Source organism: Ascaphus truei, chromosome 1 (assembly GCF_040206685.1).
Source record: "Ascaphus truei isolate aAscTru1 chromosome 1, aAscTru1.hap1, whole genome shotgun sequence".
Classification (NCBI taxonomy): Eukaryota; Metazoa; Chordata; class Amphibia; order Anura; family Ascaphidae; genus Ascaphus; species Ascaphus truei.
In genome coordinates, this window is record NC_134483.1 from 537,952,850 (window position 1) to 537,969,517 (window position 16,668).

At 47.1% G+C, this 16,668-nt stretch overlaps 1 protein-coding gene across 3 annotated transcripts in view; it reads left to right on the plus strand.

Annotated features, from left to right (window-relative positions):
- ZNF638 (zinc finger protein 638) overlaps window positions 1-16,668 on the plus strand; it is a 191,674-nt gene that overhangs the window by 109,095 nt on the left and 65,911 nt on the right. For 2 of the 3 annotated variants that reach the window (XM_075573062.1, XM_075573080.1), the window contains exon 3: window positions 6,911-6,976. The exons of the other annotated variant lie outside the window; for it this stretch is intronic. In XM_075573062.1, the coding sequence (XP_075429177.1) occupies window positions 6,911-6,976 (66 nt within the window). The remainder of the gene's footprint in view (window positions 1-6,910; window positions 6,977-16,668) is intronic. 3 annotated transcript variants of the gene reach the window in all.

The window sequence follows — 16,668 nt, forward strand, 5'->3', positions numbered from 1 at the left end:
AGCCGCTCAGGACTCTTACGCTGTAGCACTGGTGCACCCGTGCAGCAAAGCGGTGTGCTATTCTGGTCTGCCTACCATCTCCTGTGACCAGTACCATGGGCCATGGTCGTCGCTCGCGCAGAGGCCAACCCCGCGCTCCTAAGCTGAAGCGGGGCTCTCCTGACTACCTGTTGCCGAACTCTTGCCTGAACAATGTTTATCCTGATATCTCCTGTCCTGACCCTGGCTTGTACAACGACGACGCTGTCTTCTCCTTTCCTGATCCTGCTACGTTTGACAACGAACTGCGCAATCCGGATCAGCCTGCGCGGTCTCAGGTCGGTGCTTTTACAACCCCACCTCAGCCTCGCGGTCCGACCCTGGTTTGTGGCGAGCAGAACCCTGACAGTATGCTCGGCCACACAAACTCGGACCGCCCTGTGGTGAGGGTTGGTAAGTTTCTGTCTGAAAGCCTGTCCCAGCCTGTAAACCAGTCCCAGTGTGAATACCAGTTTCTATGTGAGATAATACCCCTGATTGAAGATCTGATTGTGTTTGTAGGTTTAACCCCTTTGCAAAACAAATGCCGTAATGATCTCATGATGAAGGTTTACCGCCTCCGGGACTTAAAACAATCGCTGGCCGCTTGTATTTGCTTTCCTGGTTACCCTTTAACTTGGGAAAATGTGTACCCTTTAGAATTGGACGACGCCCAAAAGGAACTCTCTTCCCTGGCCTTGTCTTTAGACATTTATATAGCAAAAGAGGACCCTCTCCTCATGTTGGCTGATGCCCAAAAAACACTCCATATCCTTTCCATGACATTGGACATTTGCATAAAGGAACAGGATCCTCCCCTCGCCAGCTTCGCTGCCGCTTGGCTGTATCCCTGGTCTACCACGGATCCTTGCCCTGAGTGTATGGCCGGGTTCCCTGACACCAATGATATGTTTTCGTTAACCCCTGCCGATCAGTCCTGTGAGGTCCCCCTGGAGAATACATATGTTGCTCTACCCAGCACTAATGTTCAAGTATCAGAGAATAAGTTCATTAGTTCTCCTATTTCTAGCTCAGAAGTCCTTTCTCTAGGTCTTGAGGGTTTTCCAGCTTTAACCCCTGCCGAGCAGTCCTGTGAGGTTCCCCTGGAGAATACATATGTTTCACTAGCCAACACTAAGGTTCTACTATCAGAGAATAAGTCCCTTTGTTCCCCTATTTCTAACTCCGAATCTGTCACTCCAGCTCTTGAGGGTTTTCCAGCTTTAAACTCTGCTAGGCAGTCCTGTGCGCTTTCCCCATCAGAGAAAGAATCCCTAAGTTCTGTTCCCAGGGTTATTTCTGTATTAACCTCTGTGGGGCAGCTCTCTGAGTTTCCTTTGGTAAATCCCTGTTCTCTGTCAGTCATGGTCACGCCCCTAGCTTCAGAGGAGAGATTCCTGGTCTCTCCTAATACAGAGAGAAGATTACCTATGTTTTACTCTCAGGCATTGTCTGCATTAACCCCTGTAAATTCTTGCTGCCTCCAAGTTAATGCCTTCGTTTTAGCCTCAGAGAATGAGTCCACAAGTCAGACAGCAGAGGTTGCATTGAGGGATTCCCATAACCGTACGGAGTCCCTAGATATTCTTTGCTATAAATCCCCTGCTTCAGCTCAAGTTTCCGCAGTTTCGTCTCCGAAAACTTCGGCTAAAGTTCTGGTTCCCAATAAATCTATTCAGGAGTCAGGTTTTTCCCTAAGCTTGGTAGCAGAGTTCCTTCTCCCGGGTATTTCACTGAACCAGCCTGTCGCCCACATAGCGGTGATCCCTGCTTCAGCGCATTGTTCCCATATTAGGGAGTCTGCAGTAATTTCTGGTTTCCCAGACATTCCTTACCAAATACCTACTTCAGAGACCAGTACAGTTTTAATTAACCCCCTGGTACTATCTGAGTTCTTCTCCTCTTTAAGCTTAGGGTTAAAAGCATACAGTAGTCTGTATGTCCCTACTGGGGTTCATATTGTGTTCCCAGGAATGTTTGCTGACGCACGGTTTTCGCCCAAAAGTGACGCTTTTTCATATAGACTAGTAAGAAACCCACACACTGTTTCTCCTTTCTCTGAATTGTGTCTTACTGGTTTTGAGACTTTGGGAGGTAGTGATTCTCCTTCAGATTCTGAATCTCTTCCTACGATGGTTATTCTGGCTGAGGGTTTCCCTGATTTCTCTCTCCAGGTTAATCCTCCAGAGATCAGTATATCTGGGGTCACTCCCTTTGTATTATCTGAGACCATCATGCATATTTTACAAATCCTGGGGTTTAAATCTGAGCTATTTAGCTGTCCTGCCTTTGCTGAAACCCAGTCCCTCAGTACTGTGTCTAAATATGTCCCAGCAAACATGGGATTACTCTGGGAAGAAATTAAAGCTCCTCTCTTAAAGGGTATTTTTTCTCACATGTCCAGCAAATCTAGAACCTCAGTAATTGTTTCTAAGTCACTTATCAATACATCTGATTTTTTCTCTAATCAAACCCAGACACCCTCACTATCGGGTAGGAGTCCTGTGATCAGAGATTTTGCACTAGAAAACACACCTATTCATGTTTTTGTCAGGTTAGGTACCCCAATCCTAGACGGTTCAGCAACAATTCCCGGTCCCCCAACTCTATGTGTGCTCATGTTCGCCCGGAGGTCTCGCGTGAAGGGGGGGGGGGGGGGTACTGTAAGGAATCCGCTCCGCAGTTTACTGGTTGCCTTACCTTGTAGACAAGTGCAGTCCTGGAGCACCTCTCCTGATGTTTGCTGCAGCCTGGATTCACTCACCAAAGCAATACACACTCCCTCTGGTATCTATTGCAGCTGTGCAGCCTATCACTGCAACCTAGACTTGCATTCACTCATTGGAGCAGTACCTTCACACCCCCCTCCGGGGATTGGCCCGCTGGCCTTTAAGTACTGTCTTCCCATAATGCTCCCTGCCGAGCATAGTCCTAACTGGATGTCTACTGTTTTGCCACAAGCCCTCGCTTGTTCTCCTATGCTGATACCAGGTTCCGCCCTGCGTCCTTCAGCTTCCTTCAAGCCGCTTGTTCTCCTATGCTGATACCAGGTTCCGCCCTGCGTCCTTCAGCTCCCTTCAAGCCGCTTGTTCTCCTATGCTGATACGGAGGTTCCGCCCTGCGTCCTTCAGCTTCCTTCAAGCTCCCGCTTGTTCTCCTGCGCTGAAGCAAAGGTGTCCCCTATGTCTTCAGCTTCCTGCTTTCCTGCACTGAGGCAAAGGTATCCCCCGCGCCCTTCAGTCTCCTGATTCCTGCACTGTAGCGGAGGTTTCCCTGTGGATCTTCAGCTTCCTGGTTCCTGGGGCCTACTCTTTCCCTAATCTAGAGAGGCTGTGTCCTTGTTCCTGCGCTGTTACAGAGGATTCCCCAGCCGCTCAGGACTCTTGCGCTGTAGCACTGGTGCACCCGTGCAGCAAAGCGGTGTGCTATTCTGGTCTGCCTACCATCTCCTGTGACCAGTACCATGGGCCATGGTCGTTGCTCGCGCAGAGGCCAGCCCCGCGCTCCTAAGCTGAAGCGGGGCTCTCCTGACTACCTGTTGCCGAACTCTTGCCTGAACAATGTTTATCCTGATATCTCCTGTCCTGACCCTGGCTTGTACAACGACGACGCTGTCTTCTCCTTTCCTGATCCTGCTACGTTTGACAACGAACTGCGCAATCCGGATCAGCCTGCGCGGTCTCAGGTCGGTGCTTTTACAACCCCACCTCAGCCTCGCGGTCCGACCCTGGTTTGTGGCGAGCAGAACCCTGACAGACGGTTAGTGTGCTTGGTGTAAAATGCCCGGATCTGGAGGTATCTAAAGAATTCTGTGTTAGGAATGCCCTTATCTGACTGAATCTGTGTGAATGTCTTAATAGTAGTTCTGCCCTCCAGATCCTTCAACCTCCCATAACCACTCTGTCTCCAGAGTATAAAATGTCCCTCGCCCAGCCCCGGAGCAAAAGCCGGATTTCCAAACAATGGGGCCATCAGTGATCTCCTAGTGGTCAGAGCACATCTAAATTAATTGCCTCCCAGACCGCAAATGAGTTGGGCATTGAGGACAGCGGTCTCGAGATTTTTTTTAGTCTAGATTTTGGGTACCAAATTAAGTTGTGAATTTGTAATGGGGCACATAAATCACTCTCTATGCCCACCCATCTGCGTAATTTCGGGTCTGAGTGCCATTGAATAATTTGACTCAGTTGGGCCGCTCTATAATATGAGAACAAGCAAGGTACCGCCAGTCCGCCTGCAATTTTGGGCCTTATCAGTGTTTTTGCTTTTATTCTTGCTTTTTTGTTATTCCAAATAAATTTGAAGATCTGTGTCTGCATGTCTCTAATGTCTGCCTTTTCTATGTGTATGGGAAGTGTCTGAAAAAGATATAATAGACAGGGAAGAAGGTTCATCTTAACACTGTAAACTCTTCCAATCCAGGAGATGCCATACGATGCCCATTCCTTCAGCTCCTTTCTCAAAGACTGCAAGAGTTTAGGATAATTTGACTTCTACAACGACTTCACCTCCTTAGTCAGATTAACTCCTAAATACTTAATTGCTTTGGGTTGCCAATTCAAATTAAAATGTATCTCTATTAGTTTTTCGGTGTCTTTTGGGAGATTCAGATTCAAAGCTTCCGATTTTGCTTGATTTATTTTAAATCCTGAAATCGCGTTAAATTTCTCCAACAGGTCAAAGAGGTTGGGTAGAGAGACCAGGGGCCTAGACAATGTCAGAATAACATCATCCGCATATAATGCTGTTTTATATTCCTGGGAAAAAATTTGGATTCCCGTGATATCCTTATTGCATCGGATGTGGGCTGCTAGTGGCTCCATGCAGAGGGCGAACAACAAGGGCGAGAGCGGGCAGCCCTGTCTTGTGCCAATTTTAATTTGCAATGATTTGGACGGGAACCCCTGATGGATTACCCGTGCCGTTGGGTTTGTGTACAGTGCTTTGGTTGCCCATGAGACTCTATCCCTCATTCCAAACGCTGCAAGCGTGGCATCCAGGTAGGGCCAATCAATTCTATCAAAGGCTTTTTCAGCATCTAAGCTTAGTATGATTCCCGGGATCTTGTTGGTATTAATATGATCTATGATATCAACTATTCTTCTAGTATTATCGGCCGCTTGCCTACCTTTGATAAAACCAACCTGATCCGGATGAATCAGCCTGGGTAGAATAGTACACAATCTATTGGCCTTCAATTTGGAATACATTTTTACGTCCGAATTAATCAGTGAGATTGGCCTATAGCTTGGACAATTGCTGGGGTCTTTGCCCTGTTTATGAATCACCGAGATGGATGCCTGCAGCATCTGATCTGAAAAGGACCCCCCCCCCCCCCTGCCAGAATATTATTATACATCCGTAATAAGTGCGGGGTCAGAATCCCAATATATTTTTTATAATAGAGATTCGAAAATCCGTCTGGGCCCGGAGCTTTTGCAGGTTTAAGATTTGTAACTACCTCTCGTAGTTCTTCTGCTGTAAACTCTTTTTCTAGGAACTCTTGCTCCAACCGCATTATCCTTGGCAAATCCGAGTCTGCTAGAAATTTCTCTAGAGCCCTACTCGTGTTGTCGTTATGTCTCACCTTCTTCCCATCATATAATCCTTCGTAATATGTTCTAAACTCCTCAACTATGTGTTTGGGATTTGCAGTCAGATCTCCCGTTCTAGTTTTAATTGAGTGTATTGTGTAGTTTTGTTGTTTATTGCGAATTTTCCTTGCTAGCATGGTATCCGGCTTGTTCGCTTTTTCAAAGGATTTCCTCTTTGTCCAACTCAGAGTCTTCTCAGATTGGGAGGTAAGGAGTAGATTAAGTTCTATTCTTACATCTTTCAACTCCTTTAGTGTTTCCTCTCTACCGGTTCGGTTATGTAGTATAGAGAGTTCATGGAGCTTTTCTCTGAGCTGATTTATCTTAGCCTCTCTCGCCTTTTCCCTGCCCGCTGCTATATTAATCAGTACCCCCCTCATCGTGGCCTTGTGAGCCTCCCAGAGTGACATGGGACTCCACACTGCCCAAATTTGTCTTAAAAAATTGTGAGATCTCTTCCTTTATGTTCTGATTCAGCTCGGGTATCTTAATTAATGATTCGTTTAGTTTCCAGTTTGCACCTGGGTTGGCCAATCTAATTTGTGAACACCGCAGCTCAATCGGTGCATGATCCGACCATGAAATATCATGCATTCCTGAATAGGAGATCTGTGGGACCAATCTATTTGAGACAAAGAAGTAATCAATCCTACTGTAGCTGTCATGTGGGTGCGAATAGAATGTGAAGCCTCTTTCCCCAGGGTGCTGTTCCCTCCAAATATCAACCAGTTGTTTGTCTCTGATACCTTGGCGAAAAGCTGCCACACCCTCTGTCCTGTCTCTGTTCCTCTGTTGTGTTCTGTCCAGTGTTGGATCTAATCTTTTATTAAAATCCCCTGCAATCACTATACTACCTTCTGCCATTCTATCCAGCTGTTCAAAAAATGCCCGAAAGAACTGTGGGTCATTTTCACAAGGGGCGTAAACCGCTGCCAGTGTTATGCTACTATTGTGCACCTTCCCAGTCAGAATAAGGTATCTCCCTTCTATATCTCTCTTAATCTTATCCACTTTAAATGGGAAGCTGTTATGGAACAATATCGCCACTCCTCTCTTTTTCTCAGCTGCTGAAGCCAGATAGAACTGACGGAAGTGGCTATCTAAAAACCGTGGGTTATTTCTGACACTAAATTGGGTCTCCTGTATAAGTAATACGTCTACTTTTCTTTTCCTATATTCTGTGAGTGCGATTCTTCTTTTCTGAGGGTTATTGAAGCCTTTCACATTATGGGACACCCACGTTGCTGCCATTTTATTATTTGTGTAAATTTGCTTACCAAAATCTGATATCTTTTCAGGTGTATCCCAACGGTCAGCTGCCAAGATTCTTCCACACTTCCTTCGACAATCCCATCCATTGACTGGTAGGCGGGGGGGCAAGGGATGAATGGGGAAGGGGCACACACAAGGACAACAAGACAACACAAAATATAACCAGCACATTAACCAACATCTGCAGTGAGCTATGTATGATCCTACCGCACCTAAGCTCTCATACCCAGGGGCAACACGCCTCCTCCCCTTTTCCTCCTCCTAGGGTCCAAAGGCACCGATTCTCTTGGACCCTCTTTTCCCCTGGGTCTTCCCCCACTGGCTTCGATGTTCTAGCCCCCGTGGGTCGCCGGCACCTGCCTACTGCCAGGAAGACGGAGCCTCCGCCTTTCTCCCAGCGCTCCCTGCCATTATCCTAGCAATAGCTCAAATCTCGTACCTTTCTTATAGATTTTCTACTCTCTTTTACACCTAACTATCTAAACTTTTTAAACTGTATAACTTTAAAAAAAAAAAAAAAATTTGTTTTTTATTTAATTATTTAAACCTTACTCCCCTGACCCGCTTTCAAATTAAACTGCCATGTGTGAGCTCAACTTCGCTTCTGCTCCACCTCTTGCCTCTCTTTTCATGTTATCCCCTACTCCCCCCCTCCCTCCACCACCAAATCTCCTCTCCTCTACCCCTTTATATCCTATTATCCTGTCTCGCGCCTTTGTTTGATCCTATCTTTTCTTCCTTCCCCCCTCTCCTCCTCCTGTATTCCTCTCTATCTCTTTCCTTCCTCTGTTGTGATCCCTTTCCCTCCGATCTCCCTGCAACCTGACTCCCGGCAGAGGTGTTCGCGTACCTCCGCCGGGAGCCCCTGCACCATTTACGCTCCTTCTCTCTTCCGGCTTTTAGTTCTTGTGACGTCATCACTAGACTCCCGGCCACCTCCACTGACGTCATCCCCTCTCTCAGCGCCATTGGTTAAGATGCTCCACCTCACTCCTCCCTCCGAGTTCCACCAGTCTGTCCGCGCCTTTTTCTTCTCCACCATCTTCAGCCCGCTCTTTTCTCCCACTTCTTCTCCAGCTCCTTCAACTCTTTCTCCTGGATGCCATCTTCCCTCTTCCATAGCACCCCCATGGCAGGTTTCATTTTCTCCTTCTTTTTTTATTGTTTTTGCGTGAAACCAGTCCAACTCAACTTGTGCACCTAAATTCTGCTGCTTAATCAACTTTTAACATTTTTAACTTTAAGAACTTTTATTAGGCTATGAAGTTCGCTCCTATGCATAGTCTCGGGCACTTCTCCTTTAAGGGCTCTCGGTTGTCAGTTGAAATGTTGTGAACTAGTCAGCCATGGGGTAATGATGATTGACAGACATGGACCTCGGAAAGCCTCGATTTCCCCCCCAGAACCCCAGTAGGTGTATTTGTAACTGTTTCTTGTTGTATGTACGTTTACCAAAATTAATGCAATTTGTTTTTACTATCTTGCTTTGCCTAATGAATAATCCCGGTAATATATAAATGGTGTAAAAAGTACCTGGTGTCCCGAGATAGTCACCACCATGTTTTAGACTCCTCCTCCCCTTGGCGAAGCGTACGCTTAGTATACGAAACGTACGTAGGGAGTTTAGTGACGCCACGACGGTTGCGTCAATAGCAGGAGGCGTCCGGCATCCAGAACAGCATCGTGACCTGGTTGTATGGCAGTGTTTCTGCAACACTCAAACTTTATTCAGAGAATGCTAGGAATGATTATAATAGCAACATTTGTTGCCTGTTTATAGCTAAGACCTTGTGCACTGCCTTATAGCAATAGCTGTGTACTGCTGCAGTTTATATCTCAGCAGCAATTTAATGCTTAGAACAGCGGTGCGCAAAGGGGGCGGAAGAGCGGCAGTTACAGAGGCCCCGCACCCTTCTCCAAGGCATTTAAATTAAATGCCGAGGGGAGGCCCGAGGCCTCTGTAATGTCCCTTACCTGCTGCCAGCCGGGTCTTCGGCGACACGCGCACGCGGCGTTAAATGACGCCGTGAGGCCATGTGACGTGACACGTCGCCATGACAACGTGCATCAAATGACGCTGCAGGGTCACGCATGACCCGCGACATCATTTGATGTGGGGTTCTAAGCGAGGGGGGGCGTGAAGGCTGGGGCTCCCAGGCAGGGGGGCGCACACCAAAAACTTTGCGCACCCCTGGCTTAGAAGAAAAGTAGTATTTTGCCTGCATATAACATACCATAGCGATTGCATATTATACAGTGGTATGAAAAAGAAAGTACACCCTCTTTGAATTCGATGGTTTTACATATCAGGACATAATAACAATCATCTGTTCCTTAGCAGGTCTTAAAATTAGGTCAATACAGCCTCAGATGAACAACAACACATGACATATTACACCGTGTCATGATTTATTTAACAACAAAAATAAAGCCAAAATGGAGAAGCCATGTGTGAAAAACTAAGTATTCCGTATGATTAAATAGCCTGTAGAACCACCTTTAGCAGCAATAACTTGAAGTAATCGTTTTCTGTATGACTTTATCAGTCTCCCACATCGTTGTGGAGGAATTTTGGCCCACTCTTCTTTACAATGTTGCTTCAGTTCATTGGTTTGTGGGCATTTGTTTATGCACAGCTCTTTTAAGGTCCAGCCACAGCATTTCAATCAGGTTGAGGTCTGGACTTTGACTGGGCCATACAACACCTTGATTCTTTTCTTTTTCAGCAATTCTGTTGTAAATTTGCTGGTGTGGATCATTGTCCTGTTGCATGACCCAATTTCGTCCAAGCTTTAGCTGGCGGACAGATGGCCTCACATTTGACTCTAGAATACTTTGGTATACAGATGAGTTCATGGTCGACTCAATGACTGCAAGGTTCCTGCAAAACAAGCCCAAATTATCACCCTTCTACCACCGTGCTTGACAGTTGGTATGAGGTGTGTGTGCTGATATGCTGTGTTTGGTTTTCGTCAAACGTGGCGCTGTGCATTATGGCTAAACATCTCCATTTTGGTCTCGTCTGTCCAAAGGACTTTGTTTCAGAAGTCTTGTGGTTTGTTCAGATGCAACTTTGCAAACCTAAGCCGTGCTGCCATGTTCTTTTTAGAGAGAAGAGGCTTTCTCCTGGCAACTCGCCCAAACAAACCATACTTGTTCAGTCTTTTTCTAATTGTATTATCATGAACGTTAACATTTAACATGCTAACTGAGGCCTGTAGAGTCCGAGATGTAACTCTTGGGTTTTTTGCAATTTGTCTGAGCATTGCATGGTCTGACCTTGGGGTGGATTTGCTGGGACGTCCACTCCTGGGAAGATTGGCAACTGTCTTGAATGTTTTCCACTTTTGAATAATCTTTCTCATTGTAGAATGATGGACTTTAAATAGTTTGGAAATGCCCATATAACCCTTCCCAGATTGATGGGTAGCAACAATTGCTCCTCTAAGATCATTGCTGATGTCTTTCCTCCTTGGCATTGTTAACACACACCTGAATGCTCCAGACCAGCAAACAGCTAAAACTTCGGCTTTAATAGAGCTGGACACACTTGCTGATGATCAATTAATCAAGGGCATTTGATTAGCAGCACCTGTCTGCTACTTAGCATCTTAATTCCTATGGAATTAAGGGTGTACTTAGTGTTTAACACACAGCTTCTCCATTTTCGCTTTATTTTTGTTAAATAAATCATTACACGGTGTAATATGTCATGGGGGGGTGGTGAGGGGGAAACGGACTGGTGGGGGGGGGGCAAACGGAGATGGTGGTGTGGGGGGTCAAACGAAGGGAGAGGGGGAAGGAGAGAAGGGGGGGAGAAAGGAGAGAAGGGGGGGAGGAAGGAGAGAAGGGGGGAGAAAGGAGAGAAGGGGGGGGAGAAAGGAGAGAAGGGGGGGAGAAAGGAGAGAAGGGGGGGAGAAAGGAGAGAAGGGGGGGAGAAAGGAGAGAAGGGGGGAGAAAGGAGAGGGGGGAAAGGAGAGGGGAGAAAGGAGAGCGGGGAAAGGGAGAGCAAGGGGGGAGAGAAACGAGAGGAGGAAAGGGAGAGCAAGGGGGGAGAGAAACGAGAGGAGGAAAGGGAGAGAGAGGGGGGAAGGGGAAAGAGGGAAGGGGGCTAGAGAGGGGGGAAGGGGAGAGAGAGCAATGGGGGGTAGGGGGAGAGAGAGCAATGGGGGGAGAGAGAGCAATGGGGGGGAGAGAGAAGGGAGAGTGGAGGGAAGGGTGTAGAGAGAAAATGGACACACACACACAGCCCCTATTCAGCCAATGACACGCCCCCTGCCCTATTAGCCACGCCCCCCACTCCTGCTCTAAAAATGTTGCAGGTCAGCGATCGCTCATGCTTGGAGAGCTGGTGACATCACCGCTCTCCAAGCATGAGGCACGTTCTATAGTGCCGTGCGTGTGCTACGCCGTGCGCGCGCGCAGAATTTTAGTTGGCTGATGTCAGTCAGCCTTTCTATACAAGGACGGCGCGCGCGCACGGAAGGGAGAAGGGAGCCGACAGACAGCGGTGAAGATGAGGAAAATCATATTTTTGCGCCGCTGCCTGCGCTCAAATGTATGTATGTGTGTCAATGATTGCAGAACGAAAAAAAAAATATTTATTAAACTTTTTTTTTCTTTAAAAAAAAAATCTTATTTAGGAATTCCTTTCACTCACACAACCCATGCACACACATATACTCAGACATACACGCAGCTCCCGGCTCTAGACAGGAAAAGCATGCGGCACGTGCACGCGCATTCGCATAGGCACGCACGGCCGCATGCTGTACTGTATATAAGGGCTGTTATATACAGCATGTGGTCGCGCGTGCCTATGCGAACGTGCATGCACGTGCCGCATGCTTTTCCTGTCTATAGAGCCGGGTGCTGCAGGTCATGTATATGTGTGTTTATGTGTGTGCATGGGTTGTGTGAGTGAAACATCTGCAGTGAGCTATGTATGATCCTACTGGACCTAAGCTCTCATGCCCAGGGGCAACACGCCTCCTACCCTTTTCCTCCTCCTAGGGTCCAAAGGCACCGACTCTCTTGGAGCCTCTTTTCCCCTGGGTCTTCCCCCACTGGCTTCGATGTTCTAGCCCCCGTGGGTCGCCGGCACCTGCCTACTGCCAGGAAGACGGAGCCTTCGCCTTTCTCCCAGCACTCCCTGCCATTATCCTAGCAATAGCTCAAATCTCGGACCTTTCTTATAGATTTTCTACTCTCTATTACACCTAACTATCTAAACTTTTTAAATTGTATAACTTTAAAAAAAAAAAAAATGTTTTTTTATTTAATTACCTAAACCTTACTCCCCTGACCCGCTTTCAAATTAAACTGCCATGTGTGAGCTCAACTTCGCTTCTGCTCCACCTCTTGCCTCTCTTTTCATGTTATCCCCTACTCCCCCCCTCCCTCCACCACCAAATCTCCTCTCCTCTACCCCTTTATATCCTATTATCCTGTCTCGCGCCTTTGTTTGATCCTATCTTTTCTTCTTCCCCCCCCCTCTCCTCCTCCTGTATTCCTCTCTATCTCTTTCCTTCCTCTGTTGTGATCCCTTCCCCTCCGATCTCCCTGCAACCTGACTCCCGGCAGAGGTGTTCGCGTACCTCCGCCGGGAGCCCCTGCACCATTTACGCTCCTTCTCTCTTCCGGCTTTTAGTTCTTGTGACGTCATCACTAGACTCCCGGCCACCTCCACTGACGTCATCCCCTCTCTCAGCGCCATTGGTTAAGACGCTCCACCTCACTCCTCCCTCCCGCTCTCATCTCCGCCTCTACTCCCTCCTCCTCCCTCCGAGTTCCACCACAGTCTGTTCGCGCCTTTTTCTTCTCCACCATCTTCAGCCCGCTCTTTTCTCACACTTCTTCTCCAGCTCCTTCAACTCTTTCTCCTGGATGCCATCTTCCCTCTTCCATAGCACCCCCATGGCAGGTTTCATTTTCTCCTTCTTTTTTTATTGTTTTTGCGTGAAACCAGTCCAACTCAACTTGTGCACCTAAATTCTGCTGCTTAATCAACTTTTAACATTTTTAACTTTAAGAACTTTTATTAGGCTATGAAGTTCGCTCCTATGCATAGTCTCAGGCACTTCCCCTTTTAAGGGCTCTCGGTTGTCAGTTGAAATGTTGTGAAGTATTCAGCCATGGGGTAATGATGATTGACAGACATGGACCTCGGAAAGCCTCGATTTCCCCCCCAGAACCCCAGTAGGTGTATTTGTAACTGTTTCTTGTATGTACATTTACCAAAATAACTGCAATTTGTTTTTACTATCTTGCTTTGCCTAAAGAATAATCCCGGTAATATATAAATGGTGTAAAAAGTACCTGGTGTCCCGTGATAGTCACCACCATGTTTTAGACTCCTTCTCCCCTTGGCGAAGCGTACGCTTAGTATACGAAACGTACGTAGGGAGTTTAGTGACGCCACGACGGTCGCGTCAATAGCAGGAGGCGTCCGGCATCCAGAACAGCATCGTGACCTGGTTGTATGGCAGTGTTTCTGCAACACTCAAACTTTATTCAGAGAATGCTAGGAATGATAATAATAGCAACATTTGTTGCCTGTTTATAGCTAAGACCTTGTGCACTGCCTTATAGCAATAGCTGTGTACTGCTGCAGTTTATATCCCAGCAGCAATTTAATGCTTAGAACAGCGGTGCGCAAAGGGGGCGGAAGAGCGGCAGTTACAGAGGCCCCGCACCCTTCTCCAAGGCATTTAAATTAAATGCCGAGGGGAGGCCCGAGGCCTCTGTAATGTCCCTTACCTGCTGCCAGCCGGGTTTTCGGCGACACGCGCACGCGGCGTTAAATGACGCTGCAGGGTCACGCGACGTGATGTCACATGACCCACGACACCATTTGATGTGGGGTTCTAAGCGAGGGGGAGGGGGTGAAGGCTGGGGCTCCCAGGCAGGGGGGCGCACACCAAAAACTTTGCGCACCCCTGGCTTAGAAGAAAAGTAGTATTTTGCCTGCATATAACATACCATAGCGATTGCATATTATACAGTGGTGTGAAAAAGAAAGTACACCCTCTTTGAATTCGATGGTTTTACATATCAGGACATAATAACAATCAGCTGTTCCTTAGCAGGTCTTAAAATTAGGTCAATACAACCTCAGATGAACAACAACACATGACATATGTGTCATGATTTATTTATCAACCAAAATAAAGCCAAAATGGAGAAGCCATGTGTGAAAAACTAAGTGTACCGTAAGATTAAATAGCTTGTAGAACCACCTTTTAGCAGCAATAACTTGAAGTTATCGTTTTCTGTATGACTTTATCAGTCTCCCACATCGTTGTGGAGGAATTTTGGCCCACTCTTCTTTACAACGTTGCTTCAGTTCATTGAGGTTTGTGGCCATTTGTTTATGCACAGCTCTCTTAAAGCTGCAGTTCAGTCTTTTTTTTTTTTTAATTAATTTTTTTACGTCAATAGTTTCATGTGTGCAATCTCTAATTACCTGTAAAGAACTGTATAGCTGCCGGTCAATTCATTCTCCATGTATTGATAGGCAAAATTTGGTGACATAATTAGATATGGCATATGTTTTTATTTGCTTCTGTCAGTCAGTGGAAGCTCATGAATATTCATGAGCACTCCTGCACTGACATGCGCTAGAGGGAGGGCAGGGCTGTGCCAGAGCTTGTGACAGGACATGAAGGGGCAGTGCCTTAGTAAATGGCTGTTAAAATAGAATACAAGAAAATTGGTCTTTCGAAGTTGTTTTTTTAAAAACAGAAAATGCTAAAAGTATTTTTTCTTACTACAGAACTGATTTATTAAAAAAAACACACATGCAGGATATTGACTGAACTTTAGCTTTAAGGTCCAGCCACAGCATTTCAATCGGGTTGAGGTCTGGACTTTGACTGGGCCATGCAACATATTGATTCTTTTCTTTTTCAGCCATTCTGTTGTAGATTTGCTGGTGTGCTTGGGATCATTGTCCTGTTGCATGACCCAATTTCGGCCAAGCTTTAGCTGGCGGACAGATGGCCTCACATTTGACTCTAGAATACTTTGGTATACAGAGGAGTTCATGGTCGACTCAATGACTGCAAGGTTCCCAGGTCCTTTGGCTGCAAAACAAGCCCAAATTATCACCCCTCTACCACCGTGCTTGACAGTTGGTATGAGGTGTGTGTGCTGATAAGCTGTGTTTTCTTTTCGCCAAACGGGGCGCTGTGCATTATGGCTAAACATCTCCATTTTGGTCTCGTCTGTCCAAAGGACATTGTTTCAGAAGTCTTGTGGTTTGTTCAGATGCAACTTTGCAAACCTAAGCCATGCTGCCATGTTCTTTTTAGAGAGAAGAGGCTTTCTCCTGGCAACCCGCCCAAACAAACCATACTTGTTTAGTCTTTTTCTAATTGTATTATCATGAACGTTAACATTTAACATGCTAACTGAGGCCTGTAGAGTCCGAGATGTAACTCTTGGGTTTTTTGCAATTTCTCTGAGCATTGCACAGTCTGACCTTGGGGTGGATTTGCTGGGACGTCCACTCCTGGGAAGATTGGCAACTGTCTTGAATGTTTTCCACTTTTGAATAATCTTTCTCACTGTAGAATGATGTACTTTAAATAGTTTGGAAATGCCCTTATAACCCTTCCCAGATTGATGGGTAGCAACAATTGCTTCTCTAAGATCATTGCTGATGTCTTTCCTACTTGGCACCTAAACACAGCTAAAACTTCGGCTTTAATAGAGCTGGACACACTTGCTGATGATCAATTAATCAAGGGCATTTGATGAGCAGCACCTGTCTGCTACTTAGCATCTTAATTCCTATGGAATTAAGGGTGTACTTAGTGTTTAACAAACAGCTTCTCCATTTTCGCTTTATTTTTGTTAAATAAATCATTACACGGTGTAATATGTCATGGGGGGGTGAGGGGGAAACGGACTGGTGTGGGGGGGGGCAAACGGAGATGGTGGTGTGGGGGGTCAAACGAAGTGAGGGGGGAGAAAGGAGAGAAGGGGGGGAGAAAGGAGAGAAGGGGGGGAGAAAGGAGAGAAGGGGGGGAGAAAGGAGAGAAGGGGGGGAGAAAGGAGAGAAGGGGGGAGAAAGGAGAGAAGGAGAGAAAGGAGAGAGGGAGTGAGAAAGGAGAGAAGGGGGGGAGAAAGGAGAGAAGGGTGGGAGAAAGGAGAGGGGGGAGAAAGGAGAGAAGGGGGGAGAGAAAGGAGAGAAGGGGGGGAGAAAGGAGAGAAGGGGGAGAGAAAGGAGGGGAGAGAAAGGAGAGGGGAGAGAAAGGAGAGGGGGGAAAGGAGAGGGGGGAAAGGAGAGGGGAGAAAGGAGAGAGGGGAAGGGAGAGCAAGGGGGGAGAGAAACAAGAGGAGGAAAGGGAGAGCAAGGGGGGAGAGAAACGAGCGGAGGAAAGGGAGAGCAAGGGGGCAGAGAAACGAGAGGAGGAAAGGGAGAGCAAGGGGGGAGAGAAACGAGAGGAGGAAAGGGAGAGCAAGGGGGGAGAGAAACGAGAGGAGGAAAGGGAGAGCAAGGGGGGAGAGAAACGAGAGGAGGAAAGGGAGAGCAAGGGGGGAGAGAAACGAGAGGAGGAAAGGGAGAGCAAGGGGGGAGAGAAACGAGAGGAGGAAAGGGAGAGAAAGGGGGGAGAGAAACGAGAGGAGGAAAGGGAGAGAGAGGGGGGAAGGGGGCTAGAGAGGGGGAAGGGGAGAGAGAGCAATGGGAGTAGGGGGAGAGAGAGCAATGGGGGGGGAGACAGAGCAATGGGGGGAGAGAGAAGGGAGAGTGGAGGGAAGGGTGTAGAGAGAAAATGGA